A 17,536-nucleotide genomic window follows, 5' to 3' on the forward strand; every position below is an offset into this window, starting at 1 on the left:
TCAATTTTGTAATTAGCTACAATCAGGTAACTAACTAATTATATGCTTTAATTTCAAGTCATCCAAGTAAGATGTTTTATATTTGTTTCAGAATGCTTCAATCTATAATAACTGAAAATTTCATTCAGTTCTCTTAATTTTTAAGAAAGTTAAGGGCTTTTGACTGTCCTCAATCACAGCTTTTGTGTTAAGTCAATGGAAAAGCAATAGGGAACAAGATGCTAATTTCCGAGTATGATGGCCATAATTTGGTTAATACTGAAGATATGAAAGTGAATTAGGTGCCAAATTAAACTTCTTTTTATGCTTTATCTGATGGGATAAATTGCAGACTTGAGTTTTAAAATCTCAAAATTTTATAACATTGCTACTCATAGTATGGGATGATTTGCCTGGACAGCACACAAACAAGCTAATCACTGTATCTCGTTACATGTGACAATAAACCAAAACACAGAAGCACTGCCCCTGCATGCTCCTTATCCAGTCCAGTTAGACGTTACATCATCAATGAACACATTCAGATATTCCTGTTGTGGATATCCCGAGAACACAGGTTCACACTGTATCTGCATTGTGCTTAGTGGTGTACACTTCAAATACAATATATTTGGCATGAAAACAAGAGCAGCTTCAGGAATGCAGGAGCCAAACCTCGCTTCTTGTACATCTGTCACAATGTGGATAAATTAATAAAATAATATTAAGGTTCTCCATGTGATTCTATAACCACTTCGACATTCATTACATTCATACATTACATGATATAATGTTTGAAAATATGAGCAATGATTTGAAATTAATCTACATGCACCAAGTAACCTTGATGAATTCAATCTCATCCACTCGTGAACAGATTTAAGGAGGAAAGATCTTGTATAAAACACAATACTATATTGTCGTGCAATCATAAGAACTGGCTGGGCCTACAGGCAGTAAATCCCACATAAACATCTTCACCAACTGCATCCAAAGTCAGCTGGGATAAAATGCTGACATTTCCAAAGAAGAGCATTTGTATCACTCCAGCTGAATAAATTCAAGCTAAATGAAAAATAGCACTAAGTAAATTATCTAACACTTGGCAGGGGGATATATGTGCATAAGAAAAAAACATAATCTTCACTCAGAAGGAGATACAGTTGCAGTTCCATCCACCCAGTTCAATCCTGACCTCGGGTACTGTCTGTGTGGAGTTTGCATGCTCTCTCTGTAACCGAGTGGGTTTCCACAGCAGTGCTCAGCTTTCTCCCTCGTCTAACTGAGTGCTTGATAGACTCAGTGGGCCAAAGGGTCTGTTTCTGTGCTGCTTAAACACTGACCATGGAAATCATTCATTGGATCTGCACTTGCACTAACTCTGACAAATGAATTCTTCAATACGAAATGTCTTCAATTGAAAGTGCACATAATGCTCTGATGTATAACTCCAGCAATGCTTATTTCCAAATGCTTACTGCTTTTCATAAACCAGCAATCCAACAATGTTTTGTCCACCTAATTTTACAGTTACTCGCTGTTCAAAGTTTTTTTAAATCTTCACTGGACGAACATTTTTTTAATCTTTCCTTTATCTTTGCTGGACGATACATGCCAAAAGATGTGTTCTGCCAAAATTGTGTTTTGCCAACAAAATGCACCATGAAGGATTAAAAATAAGTTCAATATTCAGTTGTCTCCTCACACTCACAATATTGGACATGTTTCGTTTATGTTTGTTTTGTCATGGCTGACCTACTCACAGCAATCTCCATACTATTGCTTTAACGCATGGCTCTAGGATCCCATTTAGTACTGTTGTAACAGTAGCCTGTTACCAGTACTAAAATACTTGAACTTGTAATCTTCCTTCCAAATGCAATAATTATCAGAAAGTCTAAAAAAAAACCCTATGCGATTGCCACGGTCAGCACCTCTGATCATTTATTTGGATCTTTTAGCTTTATCATTGCTAATTAAATCATCAACATTGAGCGGCAACAAGGTTACAGCAAAAATAAAGCAATTATTTTACGTGAGCACCGTGCATTGCTTACTTTCCTACTGTTGGGAGACCCCAAACAAAGAGCTAGGACCTTGAGTTCTGATATAGCAAAATACCCTTATGCAACCACTTTAAAGTTGAAAAAATGTCCTAAAGCACCTCACAAGATCAGTAACTAAAAGAAAGGATACAGAAAAAAGTTTCAATTAATATTATAGAGAATGTTTTAGGGAGGGAATGTCTGAGCATCGACTGAGTGTTGATAGCACAAGCTAGAGTCAGCACTGAAGAAGAGGCAAGGGGAAAATGGGACTTGTGCCTGAACGATTAGAGCTGGCTCTGTGAATGGAAAAGTGCAAAATTCCATCTGTATCAAATGAACACACAGCAAATACATAACTGCAGTTGCAGTTGAACATTGCATAATTACTGTGTGTAAATTGGGCATGCACAATCACAGTAGTATGTTCGATATTGTCCATTCGCAATCAGCTGTGTGAACGGGACCTTCTACAATTACAACTTAGAGAAAATACTGGAGATACACGGCAAGTCATGCAGTATATGTGAAGGGGAAAGGAATTAATACTAACTATTTCACTTTTTATAGTTGCTGCCCAACCTGCTGATATCTCCAGTATTTTGTTCTTATTTCAGATTGCCAGCATCTAGTTTTCTTTTGTTTGTACAATTATAACTGCATGTGTGAACAGGAAACTACTGTGGAGTTTGAACAGGACATTATAAAATTACAATTCCAGCAAATCAGTTCAATGAAGACCAAAATGTCCTCATAGAAAAAGTGATTTTCAAATGTAATCATTTTGCGAGGTGTCAACAAATAGCAAAAGATGCCCACAATGTTGCTCTCTTACAGCTTGTTTAAATAGAAGTATTAAAAACAATTCCAAGTGCTAAATAAGGACAGAATCACAAGAGATGCCACAATCCTGACTTAGATGATTCTTTCAGTCTTGTAACTCAATTACTTCTGTAAAAACTATTCCGGAATTCCTTTCTGTGGCGGCATGCAGATAATAATAACCAAATTATATATCTGATTAATACATCATTGATGTCATCTCCACCCAAATTTTATTTTGTCCTTTGTCAAAAGGGTGCCAACCACTAATCATACCAAAGATTACAGCAAGGCCTTTGATATCATAATTGAAGAAAGCATAATTGCTCACCAACTCCCCTGCACATATTAGTACATTGACTGCTCTGGGAGGATATACTTCAAGCTGCAAAACCAATTTCAATATAGTTGTTGGTGATGGCTGTTTTACTAACACCACAGCAACAGAACCTCTCTGACGTAGTCAACCTTGGTCCTCAGACCGATGCGTCTGGCATGTTAAGATAAAGCAGATGCAGAATGCAGAGGCCTGACATGTTCCCTGCTTCAGGCCGGCACCAGAATATTCTTTTGACAGATTCCCTGGGATTTAAAGTACATACACAACAGGTTCCTCGGAATAGGGAAAGATGGAATTTGCAGACCCAGAAGTAATTTGCAGTTGCCACATTCCAGCAGTATCACCATATAGATTTCCTGGATTTGGACCGATGTACCCTGTAGTCCCAGTTCGCAATAGGATCAAGACTTGGCCAATTTAATACACAGGTCCTATAATCAATAAACACTTATGAAACATCATGGTTTGAGATTGGGTTCCGTTTGGGAGTCATGCAATCCAACTCTAGAATGTTAAAGTGACCCACAAGCAATTTGCAAGATCCCAGTGGTTTGCTTCTTGGAGCTACAATCAGATTTATAAAACTCCAACAAGACCAAGTAACAGCTGCTGTGAAGTCCACAAGGATGATAAACCCTTTTGGGGACACTGCAAAGTGGAGAACCTCAGCTCCAATTTTCCAGTGCAGTTCTCCTTCAGTACAGGAAACATCATGTGTGAACCAATACTATTGAAAGATGCAAGGAAAGATACAATTTACATCAGCACAGCAAAAATTATTCCTAAGTGAGCTCTATTATATCACAATGAACAGTGACTTTCTTTTGAATTTGATGCATTATATATTTGCAAATGTTATGGTTTATTTTTTAATAATAGTGAATTGGAAGAGAAAAAATATTAACAAAAACATCTTCAGTGCTCCTGTACATTTTCAAACCACATTATGGCAAGGCAGACCTTATCCCAGGCTTGGGAAGTGCAGACCCAATAGAGGGGGGGAAGGTCAGAGTCTAACACATCTTCTGCCTAAAACATCCTCACCAGATTCAAAGTGAAGTAAAGTATTGCCTTGCTTGACAACAATGTTACTCCATTGATTTCTAAATTAGACAAGTGCAGAATTCCCCTGAAGCACAACATTTCCATTTCGCAATCATTAGTTGCAACTTTGAAGATGTTCCTTTGTTCCCCAAATTCCCTTCACTCCAGGCTCAAGGCTATAAGTTGTGGAATGAGGGCAGGCAGACTATTTGCAGCATTTTAAACACCATTCACAGCAAGAATGCAGCAGAATCTTTAGTGTAGCTCAAGGATTGAGGATCCAGTATTGCTCAACAGCTGATGAATGACATGCCTTGAGAATGTCAGTCAAACTAGTACTTCTCTCCAGAGATGCTGCTTGTCCCGCTGAGTTACTCCAGCTTTTTGTGTCTATCTTTGGTTTAAACCAGCATCTGCAGTTTCTTCCTACACTTTTGAAAGCCATCCTCTGTGTGGAAAAAATTACCTTTCAAGTTCACATTAAATCTTTCCCATTTCACCTTAAATCTATATATTCTACTTCTTTGCATCTTTTCTATAGTACAGTGACCAAAACTGTAGACAATACTCCAAATGCAGCCTCAATGTTTTATCAGGCCCTTCAGCCCACACCGACCAGCAACCTATTATACACCAGTTCCATACATCACGCCAGGGACAATTTACAGAAGCCATTTAACCTACAAACCCGCACTTCTTTCGGATATGGGAGAAACCAGAATATCCAGAGAAAACCCATGTGGTAGGAAGGCAGCAACTTAACCGCTGCGCCACCATGCCACCCCATTAAATTTTGTTTTCCGTAATATATTTATTATGGTGTCACGTCAATAAAGATAAACACATGATTCTGATTTCTGCCCTTAGTTAGATAACACACATCTCCAGTCATTGTGTTTTATGGCTGGTTTTCAACCTCTTCAGTCTGAAGTTTTCGACCCGAAACAAAATCATAGCAAAAGGATTTGAGTATAGGAGCAGGGAGGTTCTACTGCAGTTGTACAGGGCCTTGGTGAGACCACACCTGGATTATTGCGTACAGTTTTGGTCTCCTAATCTGAGGAAAGACATTCTTGACATGGAGGGAGTACAGAGATGGATCACCAGACTGATTCCTGGGATGTCAGGACTTTCATATGAAGAAAGACTGGATAGACTTGGCTTGTACTCGCTAGGATTTAGAAGATTGAGGGGGGGGGGGGGGGGTCTTGTAGAAACTTACAAAATTCTTAAGGGGCTAGATGCAGGAAGATTGTTCCTGATGTTGGGGAAGTCCAGAACAAGGGGTCACAGTTTAAGGATAAGGGGGTCTTTTAGGACCGAGATTAGATTATTATTTTTTCCACACAGAGAGTGGTGAGTCTGTAGAATTCTCTGCCACAGAAAGTAGTTGAGGCCAGTTCATTGGCTATATTTAAGAGGGAGTTAGATGTGGCCCTTGTGGCTAATGGGATCAGGGGGTATGGAGAGAAGGCAGGTACAGGATAGTACTGCAGATGCTTGTTTAAACTGAAGATAGACACAAAAAGCTGGAGTAACTCAACAGGTCAAAGGGAAAAGGGAAACAGCTCAAAGGGAAACAGATCAAAGGGAAAAGGAGCAAACTCCATACAGACAGCACCTATATTCAGGATCAATTCCGGGTCTCTGGCACTTTTAGGCAGCAACTTTATGTACTTGGTACTAAAAAAAACCTGTCCATTTTAAGTCTTAAATCTCGAAGTGACGCTATGTCCCCCAATGTACTTCCCCATAGTCTTGAACTGAATTAAAACATACAGTAGCTATAAAAGGGGACATAGCGTCACTTAGCGATTTAAGACTTAAAATGGTTAATTTCTTTTTTTTAGTAATCAAAGTTATCAACGTATAATTTTTTGTGTATTGGAAAACAAAATATAGTGGCACAGCTGGTAGACTTGCTGCTTCACGCCAGAGATCTGTGTTCGATCCTGTCCTTGGGCACTGTCTGTGTTGAATTTACACATTGTCCCTGCAAGCATCCCAAAAACACATTGGCTTTGTAGGTTACCTTGTCTCTGTAAAATTGCCCCTAATGTGTAGGGAGTGGGTGGGAAAAGTGGGGATAACAGGACTTGCGTGAATGGGTGGTAGACAAAAAAGCTGCAGAAAATCAGCAGGTGAGGCAGCATCTATGGAGCAAAGGAATAGGTGACTTTTGGGTCGAGACCCTTCTTCAGACTGACGTCGGGGGGGCGGGGGCGGGAAAAAGAAGAGGCGGAGACAGTAGGCTGTGGGAGAGCTGGGAATGGGAGGGGGAAGAAGGGAGAAAGCAAGGACTACCTGAAATTGGAGAAGCCAATGTTCATACCGCTAGGGTGTAAACTACCTAAACGAAATATGAGGTACTGTTCCTCCAATTTTCCTTGGGCCTCACTCTGGCCATGGACAAGGCCCAGGACAGAGAGGTCGGATTCGGAATGGGAGGGGGAGTTGGTGCTGAGCCACCGGGAGATCAGGTTGGTTATTGCGAGCTGAGTGCGAGCTGTTGTGCGAAGCGATCGCCAAGTCTGCGCTTGGTCTCACCGAGGTTGATCATACGCTGAATAATCCAACCACATTTTTGTTTGGAAGTGGAAAGAAATAATAGAAACTGCATTCATTGCAACGTGTAAAAAGAGTTGAGATACTGCATCATAATTTTGCTGCATGTCATTGTGGTATATATCATGTCTTGATTGGTGAATATGTTTAGTTTGTGACTTTATTAGCAGAAATAATATGTGAATGCTTCATTGACTGGTAACTACGCACTTCGTTCGAGCACATTATCGCACGCCGTCTTAAATGACCATCTAAACTGTCATCGTAAAAAGCTGTCTAAGTTGCCCGACTGGAAACAGGGAAAAAAGGTTCAGTGAGAGCCCTGTTAAAACCATTTGGTAGATCTTTTCCCACCGACTAAATTATCTAAATTCCTTGTAGAAATAAGGAACTGCATATACTGGTTTACACAGAAAGACACAGTGGTAGAGTAACTCAGCAGGTCAGGCAACATCACTGGAGAACATGGATACGTGCCATTTTGGGTCGACGCAAAATGTCAACTGTCCATGTTCGGCAGAGGTGCTGCCTAACCCGAGTGACTCCAGTACGTCATTTTACCCATAATCCCTTTCTGGCTTCCATGAGTCCTCTTCGTATCACTTGGAAGCGTAGCAACCACATTTTCAGTATCTTCCTCCAAGTCAATTACGTACGTTGGAATATGTTGAGGCACCAGCACCAATCTCTGTGGTGCAATCTTGGCAACAAGGAAACACACACTTTATACGTGCACACGTGATTAACTGCAAGCTCAGTCCTAATGCAGGGTACTGACCCAAAACAGCGACCATCCCTCTGTCTCCACAAATGATGGCTGACTCACTAAGTTCATCCAACATGTCAAGTCAACATGTTTAATTGTCATATGTCCGTTTTGTGTATAATAGCCTGATGTCTGTAGGGAAGAAGCTGTTCCTGAACCTGGACATTACAGTTTTCAGGCTCCTGTACCTTCTTCCTGATGTCAATGGTGAAATGAGTATGTGGCCAGGATGATGTGGGTCTTTGGTAAACAAAAATGCTGGAGAAACTCAGCGGGTGCAGCAGCATCTATGGAGCGAAGGAAATAGGCGACGTTTCGGGCCGAAACCCTTCTTCAGACTGGGCCTTTGATGATTTTGCCTTTTTGAGGCAGCGACTATGATAGATCCCTTCGACTGTGGGGAGGTCAAGGCCAGTGATGGACTGGGCAGTGGTCACAACTTCTTGTAGTCTTTTCGCTTTGGACGTTCAAGTTGCCGAACCAGGCCACGATGCAACCAGTCAGAATGCTCTCTACCATGCACCTGCAGAAGTTTAGGAGAATCCTCTTCGACATGCCGAATCTCCATAATCTTCTCTGGAAGTAGAGTCGCTGATATGCCTTCTTCATAATTGCATCGGTGTGCTGCGTCCAGGAAAGATCTTCAGAAATATGCACGCCCAGGAATTTGAAGTTATTGACTCGCTCCACCATCGTCCCATTGATGTGAACAGGATTATAGGTCCTCATCCTTCCCCTACCAAAGTCCATAATCTGTTCCTTGGTCTTCCTGATGTTGAGAACCAGGTTGTTGTGCTGGCACCATTTGGTCAGTCGGTCAATCTCACTTCTATTCTCTGACTCGTCCCCATCTGTGATTCGTCCAACAACAGTGGTGTCGTCGGCAAACTTGATAATGGAGTTTGCACTATGTCCGGCTACGCAGTCATGGGTATAGAGTGAGTAAAGCAGGAGGCCGAGCACGCAGCCTTGAGGCGCTCCTGTACTAATTGTTACTGACGATGAAGTGTTTCCGCCAATTCGAACAGACTGTGGCCCGTGGATGAGGAATTCGAGGATCCAATTGCAGAGGGAGGCCCAGTTCCGTGAGCTTGGTAACCAGCTTGGAAGGGATGATGATATTAAACGCTGAGCTGTAGTCTTTAAACAACAGCCTGACGCAAGTGTTTTTATTGTCCAAGTGGTCCAATGAGGAGTGGAAAGCCAGTGAAATTGCATCCTCCATTGACCCGTTCTGGCGGTATGAGAATTGTAGTGGGTCGAGGTAGGAGTTGATGATAACCAACCTCTCAAAGCTCTTCATCACCACTGGTCGATAGTCATTGAGGCACATCATCTTACTCTTCTTGGGCACCGGTATTATTGATGCCCTCTTAAAGTAGGTGGGAATCTCAGACCTCAGAAGTGAGAGGTTGAAAATGGCTGCAAAAACTCCCGCCAGTTGGTCTGCACAGGTCTTGAGAACTCGACCGGGTATACCATCAGGTCCAGGCGCTTTCCTACGGTTCACCCCCTTGAAGGATCTTCTGACGTCGGTCTCTGTGACTGTAATACCATCAGGGCGAATGAGAGCTCGGGAAGGCACATCAGTGTTCTCCCTATCGAACCGTGCGTATAATGCATTGAGCTCGTCAGGGGGTGATGTCTCCCTGCCGTTTGAGCTGTCTCCTGATTTTGCCTTGTAGGAGGTGATGGCATTCAAGCCCTGCCACAGTTGCCAAACATCCATCTCATCCTCCAGCTTGGAGCAAAAGTCCCTTTTGGCCTTACCAAAGGTCGTATCTGGACTTCTTACGAGACCTCTGCATCGCCAGACCTGAATGCCCGGAATCTGGTCTTCAGAAGAATGTGGATCTCATGGCTTCCAAGGTTAGGAAACACTCGGAAGGTTTTTGTTAGAACGCAGTCCTCCACACATTTCCTTATGAAGTCTGTAACCACTGTGGCGTATTCATTCAGGTCCGTTGCAGAGTCCTTGAACATTGCCCAGTCTACAGACTCCAAGCAGTCCTGGAGTTGTTCCTCTGCCTCCCCCGACCAGCTCTGTACAGTCTGGTGTTATTTTACTCTAGTATCGATGGTTGACACAGACTCCATGCACCAAAGACCCTGCTCCTATGGCGGCTAGACAAAATACCCCAGGGCTCAGACAGGGGTTGGGGCGAGCAAATGCTCAACGAACATCCCACACTGGCCCCACAGCTGGTCAGCTGACCACCCATCGCAGACTCCACATGTTTAGTCATCTCCTGCATCCAGTGCTAGTCATACTCATATTAATTACATAGTTCACCTGATCATGACCCCTCACAGACTGCCCATGTTTAGTGATTGCATGTACCCAGGAATAGTTATACTAGTCACCGTTACAGCAATTAAAATCGTTGGGTCTGGACACACCAGCAAATACCATATCAGCAGTGGTCATTACAGTTATACAAGTTACAACAAGTTAACGCCTCTCACAGCAAAGTTCTCGCTCGTTATATAAAGTCTCACTGCTGTCAATGTCCGACCTGCCGATTATTTAGTGATGTTTGTTACTCCTGCCTGTCACGCACCTGCTTGCACCGTATCGCTGAGGTCGTGGCCGGCCGCGCTCCGCGGGAACTCCTTCAGTTTGCGGCCGCTCAAGCCCAGGGTCCCCGAGCCCGCGGCCTCGGCCAGCGCCCGCTCCAGACTCCGGGCCAGCGGCGCCGCTCCAACGGCCACGCTGGGGCCACCACCCGCCAAACCGAGGCCTGGGCCCTCCGCCGCCATGGTCGCCCAGCCGCGCCGGCTCACTGCCGCCGTCGCGTAAGTCCCGCTGATCCGTCGCTCCTCATTTCCCGCTGCGCACCGCCAGACAGACAGAAGCCGAGTGAGGTGGAGCCGGGTGGGCGATGGCAGCGCGGCCTGCGGGCAGCGGCGGGAACTACCTCGTTGAGATGAGACGAGCCGGCGCCGCCTACTAGCCCTGCCACTCAACGAGAGCCCCGCCCGCTAGCACTCCCACTCAACGAGAGATCCGCCTCGTCGCTATCCGAGATTCAAGCAAATTGGTCCAAGAATTGAATACATTTTATTAACCAAGTATGTGTACATACAAGGATTTTGCCTTGCTGCTTTGCTCGCAAGGATATCAACACGATATACAGTAGACAATAAAAAATAAAACATTATAATTTAAACAAGCGAAGAATAAAATAAGATACCAGAGCAAAAGGTAGCAAAATTTTAAAAATTAAGTCTGTAATTTATCCCATCAGATAAAGCATAAAAAGTTTAATTTGACACCTTATTCACTTTCATATCTTCAGTATTAAAAAAGTAATGGCCATTTTCATACTCGGAAATTAGCATCTTGTTCCCTATTGCTTTTTCATTGACTTAACACAAAAGCTGTGATCGAGAAGAGTCAAAAGCCCATAACTTTCTTAAAAATTAAGAGAACTGAAAGAAATTTTCAGTTATTATAGATTGAAGCATTCTGAAACAAATATTAAACAATCTGAAGAAGGGTTTTGGCCCAAAACGTTGCTTATTTCCTTCGCTCCATAGATGCTGCTGCACCCGCTGAGTTTCTCCAGCATTTTTGTGTACCCATGAAACAATCTTACTTAGATGACTTGAAATTAAAGCATATAATTAGTTAGTTACCTAATTGTAGCTAATTACAAAATTCAATTACTAGATCTAAACATCTATCCATTTCTTAAGAATAGATTAACATTTTTAAATAGCCAAATGTCCAAATAACATTCACACAAGAATTCACAATATAACATAATTTTTTTATCTCATTTTCATGGGTTTATAGGCCAAATGGAAGGAATTTAATGTTTAATACCTGTAAATTAATCGCCATTTAAATCAGCTTGCATGTGGATTTTTCTGGAACGCTCTCAATTGGAATGTTGCGGTGCGATGGTTTTAAACCCGTATCGGCAGCAAATACACTGCCGGTTCGTTCGGGGTGGGGAAAAAATCACTGTTTCGCTACTTAAAATGTGAATTAAATGCATCTTAACACTTTTATACATAAAAATAAACTACTTTCTTTTACCTGTCCCCTATGTAAAATCCGTCCCCGTTGTCGGCGTTGACTGCTTTAGAAGCTGATTTTAAAATCACTCCAGCGAATAACTTGTCGGGCGGATTTTTTTTTAAAACACACGGAATGGCCGTCGGAACGATTCCTCAGCCAAAACCTGCACTCCAACAAAATATAATCCAGGACCAGGAGTGAGAAAACCGCTTGCTGCCTGGCCTTTGCAGTGTACAGTTCGTCAATGAGGGGGAAGGTTGCAGCCAACAACTTTCTGGGCTGATCGAACGATGCCTCCGGTATCTCAAGAGAGAGTTGGATTTAGGGCTAAAGGGATCAAGGAATATGGGGATAAAGGGGTACTGATGGGGTACTGATTTTAGATGATCAGCCATGATCACATCGAAAGGCTAAATGGCCAACTGCTGCACCTATTTTTCTATGTCTGGGCTTTCAAGCTCCTCTATCTTCTTCCAGAAGGTAGAAAAATGAAAAGCCAAGCATTCCTTGACAATACTTCCAGCCTTCCTGATGCAACGATGGAGACGAAATGGAAGGTTTTTGGGGGAGCAGATAACCGCTACAAATCAGAAGGCTATAAGGAATTAGAGTAGAATGAGGCCATTCGGTCCATCAAGTCAACACCGCCATTCAATCATGGCTGATCTATCTCTCCCTCCTAACCCAATTCTCCTGCCTTCTCCCCATAAATGACCTCTGACATCTGTACTAACCTGTATTAAAGATTACACACAATACAATCTTAGCCTTACTATATTCAGAGGGGTTCCCCTTGTCCTATTAATCCCTTTTCCACATTTCTGCAAACTAAAACGAACCTGTGTTTCTCTCATTCCCGTGTCTGCCTTGAGCTCTTTTTTATTCTTTGCACAAAGGCTGCCTGAGTGTTTCCAGCATTTTCATTGTCAACAGCAAGATGGAAAGCCGTTTGAGACGAAGGCGTCAGACATAAAAAAGGGAATGGTCCGAGAGCCCCGTCAAAGAGCTAGCATGGGCAGACGGGCCGAGTGGCCCGGGCGTCACCTTCCGCGTGCCCTGATTGGTCGGCTGCCGGTCTCGAGCCCCTCTGTACAGGAGAAGGCGGGGCGCGGGAGGCGGTTCTGCGCACGTGCCGAGTGGCTGTGGGAGGCGCAGGATGGCGGCGGTCGGCTGCCGCTTGCTGGCGGGTTTGACCGCCGGCCGTTGCCGAGGTGGTGGGGGTCACCTCTATTCTATTTGGGCGGTTGTTCACCACCGAGCCAGGGTAAGTCGCAAGAGATGGGACCTGGCGCGATGGGTGCGAGCTACTGCGGTGACGGGGTCTGTGCTGGGCTCGGTCTCCAGCAGATGCGGGGGTCCACTGTGACCCCCACACACCGTGTCCTGTGCCGAGATGGCTGGGACTAGCGGCAGGATGCGGAGGGATGATGCATTGTCACTGGGAAGTGGGTATGCGAGGTTCGGCCCTCTCCTGGGCAACCTGGCTTTCCCTGTGTTCACCGATGTTTCGGCATCGCTTCTGTTATTTGTGCTAGGTTAAGGTCGTTGCAATCTTAGATTTTTTTCTGCATCGCGCGTAAGTGTAACAATGACTTTGAGCATGACCTGCTCATTGTTACTTAAGTGTGTGAATTCGGAGGTATGCCTAAACAGGCTATACCAGTGTTTCCCCAGTTTACCCCCGATCTTCAATACATCTGAAATTGTCCAAATTTCTCTGGTCTATATCCCAATTTACAGTGAGTTTTGCTGACCCGATTGTTTTCCTCCAGGTTGATCAATGCCTCTATGTACAGTCCATTCAGAAAGTATTCAGACCCCTTCACTTTTTCCACATTTTGTTACGTTACAGCCTTATTCTAAAATTGTTTTACATTTTTTTATCTACACACAATACCCCATAATAAAAAAGCAAAAACAGGTGGTTAGAACTTTTTGCAAAGTATTTAAAAAGAAATAACTGATGTAAAGTGATATTTAAGTATTCAGACTCTTTACTCAGTACTTTGTTGAGGCACCTTTGACAGCGATGACAGCCTCAAGTCTTCTTTGGTGTGACACTACAAGCTTGGCACACCTGTATTTGGGTAATTTCTCCCATTCTTCTCTGCAGATCCTATCAAGCTCTTGTCAGGTTGAATGGGGAGAGTTGATGCACAGCTATTTTCCAGTCCCTCCAGGGATGTTCGATCGGGTTCAAGTCCGGGTTCTGGCTGGGCCACTCAAGGACATTCACAGACTGGTCACAAAGCCACTCCTCCGTTGTCTTGGTATTGTGCTTAGGATCGTTGTCCTGTTGGAAGGTGAACCTCCGCCCCAGTCTGAGGCCCAGAATGCTCTTTCATTCAAGGAACTCTCTGTACTTTGCTCTGTTCATCTTTCCCTCGATCCTGACTAGTCTCCCAGTTCCTGCCGCTGAAAAACATCACCACAGCATAATGCTGCCACCACCATGCTTCACTGTTGGTATGGTATTGGCCAGGTGATGAGCGGTGCCTGGTTTCCTCCGGACGTGACACTTGGCATTCAGGCCAATTAGTTCAATTTTGGTTTCTCATGGTCTGAGAGTCCTTTAGGTGCCATTTGGCAAACTCCAAGCAGGCTGTCAAGTGACTTTTACAGAGGAGTGGCTTCCGTCTGGCCACTCTTTTACAGAGGAGTGGCTTCCGTCTGGCCACTCTACCATAAAGGCAGAGGTGGAGTGCTGCAGATATAGTTGTCCTTCTGGAAGGTTCTCCCATCTCCACCGAGGAACTCTGTCAGAGTGACCATTGGGTTCTTGACCAAGGCCCTTCTCCCCCGATTGCTCAATTTGGCTGGATGGCCATCTCGATGAAGAGTCCTGGTGGTTCCAAAGTTCTTCCATTTAAGAATGGCAGAGGCCACTGTGCTCTTCGGGACCTGCAATGCTGCAGAAATTATTTTATATCCTGCCCCAGATTTGTGTCTCAGTACAATCCTGTCTCAGAGGTCTACAGATAATTCCTTTGTCTTCTGTATTGTCAACTGTGGGACATTATATAGACAGGTGTGTCCAATCAATTTAATTTACCACTGGTGGACTCCAATCAAGTTGTAGAAACATCTCAAGGATAATCAATGGAAACAGGAGGAACCTAAGCTCAATTTTGAGTGTCATAGCAAAGGGTCTGAATACTTATGTGAATGTGATATTTCAGTTATTTCTTTTTAATTACTTTGCAAACATTTCTAAACACCTGTTTTTGCTTCTTCATTCTGGGATATTGTGTGTAGATTGATGATTTTAAAAAAATGAATGTAATCAATTTTAAAATAAGGCTGTAATGTAACAAAATGTGGAAAAGTGAAGGGATCTGAATACTTTCTGAATGCACTGTAAAATTGTCACGTGTATGAAAACCCCCTCCCTACCTTAGTTGTGGTTGTAATCCCCTGAATATATTGACCCTCTATATTTATTTTGCATGTCCTTGTCTGTTATACCGTTGTCTGTAAATGTTTATTGCTAGACTTCCTCAAACACATTCCTTCCCCCCCCAAAGCACTATTTGAAACCTCCTTCAGTGAAGTATTTGGCTACCTGTACCAATGTGATTCGGACAGGTTGAATGAGTGGGTTGATTTATGACAGTTACGGTGTAATATTGTAATATGGATTGTGAGATCAGCCACTTTGATAGTGAAAACAGAAAGGCAGATTATTGTCTCAATGGTGAGATATTAGGAAAGGGCAGGAGCACTGAGACCTGCATGACCTTGTAAACCAGTTGCTGAAAGGCATTTTTCTGTGTTGTGATTATAACGTATCATTTGCCTTAACAACTGATTGTATCTGCATGCTTTAAAATCTGTACTAATCCTATGCGCCAGCTCTTGGTCCATAATTTTTATGGTTTGATGACATTGTCCCTAACAACAAGATAAAGCATCACGGAGCTGGGATACATTACTGCAAATATAGAGAGGGTATGACAAGACTGGAACGGAGGATTATGTGGCGTTTAATCTCGTCCTCTGAGAAAAGAGTTCTTACAATGGAACAAGTGAAGTAATGGTTCACCAGACTCATTCCTGGGATGGCAGGACTGATATATGAAGTGAGGTTGGTATGATTAGGCTGTTTCTGTTTGAGTTTGGAAGGAGGAGAGGGATACCTCATTGAAACTTATCAAGTCATGGTTGCATTGGATGCTGGAAGGATGTTCCTGTTGGCGGGCGAGTCCAGAACCAGGGATCACTTGGTAAGCCATAAAGGATCAAAGAGGATAAATTTTCTAGCAGAGCAGTCAATTGTGGCCAAATGATTGAATACATTTGAATGAATGAATGCATAAGTTTATTGGCCAAGTATTCACATACAAAGAATTTGCCTTGGTGCTCTGCCCGCAAGTGACAACATAACATAGTGACAGTTGGGGATAACACATAAAACATTAAACATTAATAATAAAATATTACCGATTAAACATGGGAATTAAATAAAATAAATAATTAAATTAAGGAGTTGATGGCCAAGGGTCGTGGGGGACAAAGGAGGAACAGGGTAATGAATGGTTGATAGCCATGATATTGAATGACAGAGCAGGTTTTAAAGGCTGAATGGCCTACAATTAAATGACCTCCCCTGATTACATACATCTAACTATGGACAGTCCGTGCATACGAGCGAGAATTTGGAAGATCAGTGGGATGGATCAGATTGGATTTGCTGGCTGATGCAAAGCTGCAAGCAACTTCTGGTGGGTGTGAACAGGGCATTTCCTTGTGTCTTCGCCCCCACCCCCCTCCCCACCCCTCATATCCGCAGCAAGTGAGATCCGAGTCAGTGAGCTTTTCTGGCTCACTCTCCCATCACAGCTGTTTCTGTGATATTGCCCCACATGTTTTTGTTAATTTCTGACATATGAAGCTCGGGTTATGCACAATTCTTAGGAATAGAACCTGGCAACTGCCGAGATATTAACTTTGGGATGTTTTATTACATTGAGTTGCTGTGTAAGTGTAAAGGCTCTTTCTTTAACACATTCAGATTGATTTTCTTTGAGTAGGAAGGAACTGCAGATGCTGGTTTAAACCGAAGATAGACACAAAAACTGGAGTAACTCAGCGGGACGGACAGGCAGCATCTCTGGAGAGAATGAATGGGTGACGTTTCGGGTTGAGACCCTTCTTTGATGCATTAGTTGTTTGTTGTTTCAAATAACAATGTACCATTTCATGCAGAAACAAATTCATGTGCTGAATAATTAATGATTTTGGCCCTCTACAATTTTTATTAACATTTATTCAGTTTGCAACATGCAGATAGCTTTTATACCTCCTCGAATTTCCTCTTCAGTTGCTTACTTTAGTTCTTTCATAATTGTTTGTCTTTTATACTTTCTTAGTTTTTTTTAATGCAGCCAGCAAAAAAAAAACAATAGTTGTTTATTAAATCACAAAATTAGCAGAAGTGGCATAGAAAGGCACACCTTTGCAAGTTTTCCTTCAAAGTACCATACCATCCTGACAGTACCCTGGGAATACCTTCACTAGACTAACTGCAGCAGTTCATGTATTTCCATGGTCATTTAGGATGGTCAACATATGCTAGCCTTCAACTACCAGATGACGCATCAATGCTGAAATGGTTTCATTTAATGTATGGAACTTTTTAACCAATATTTCCAAAGTTTTGGTGTAAAAATTTTTTTTTCATGTTTTTTTACAAAGCTGTAAATTTGTAAGTGATTTATTGAAATGTGTTTCCCATATGATGCTGATTAAGGGAATCTAATGTCTACCAGGATTCTCTGTTTTTTGCTTTATGCTAAAATAACTGAAAGTAACTGATCGGTAGTAATTCTTATGGTCAGTGATGAGCAGAACTGAAATCAGTTAATTATATTATGCCTAATGCGACATTTAGTAAAGCAAAAAACAGGCTACGTCAACTTTTAGCCATATGTGTGACTTAGCATTTAATA

General features: G+C 42.8%; 2 protein-coding genes across 7 annotated transcripts in view; one reads left to right on the plus strand and one right to left on the minus strand.

Annotated features, from left to right (window-relative positions):
- lrch1 (leucine rich repeats and calponin homology domain containing 1) overlaps positions 1 to 10,462 on the minus strand; it is a 179,518-nt gene extending 169,056 nt beyond the window's left edge. For 2 of the 5 annotated variants that reach the window (XR_004414009.1, XR_004414007.1), the window contains exon 1: positions 10,123 to 10,461. Coding sequence is in view for 2 of the 5 variants with exons in the window: in XM_033032917.1 (XP_032888808.1) it covers positions 10,123 to 10,321 (199 nt within the window). In the remaining 3 variants the exon portion in view is untranslated. Of the gene's footprint in view, positions 1 to 10,122 lie in introns of all 5 variants that reach the window. The other 3 variants (XM_033032917.1, XM_033032916.1, XR_004414008.1) reach the window with 2 other exon arrangements.
- Positions 10,463 to 12,700: 2,238 nt separating this feature from the next.
- The window catches only part of LOC116980567 (succinate--CoA ligase [ADP-forming] subunit beta, mitochondrial-like), a 45,004-nt gene continuing 40,168 nt past the window's right edge, over positions 12,701 to 17,536 (plus strand). For both annotated transcript variants that reach the window (XR_004414010.1, XM_033032919.1), the window contains exon 1: positions 12,701 to 12,852. Coding sequence is in view for 1 of the 2 variants with exons in the window: in XM_033032919.1 (XP_032888810.1) it covers positions 12,745 to 12,852 (108 nt within the window). In the remaining variant the exon portion in view is untranslated. The remainder of the gene's footprint in view (positions 12,853 to 17,536) is intronic.

Source organism: Amblyraja radiata, chromosome 14, assembly GCF_010909765.2.
Source record: "Amblyraja radiata isolate CabotCenter1 chromosome 14, sAmbRad1.1.pri, whole genome shotgun sequence".
NCBI classification, from domain to species: Eukaryota; Metazoa; Chordata; class Chondrichthyes; order Rajiformes; family Rajidae; genus Amblyraja; species Amblyraja radiata.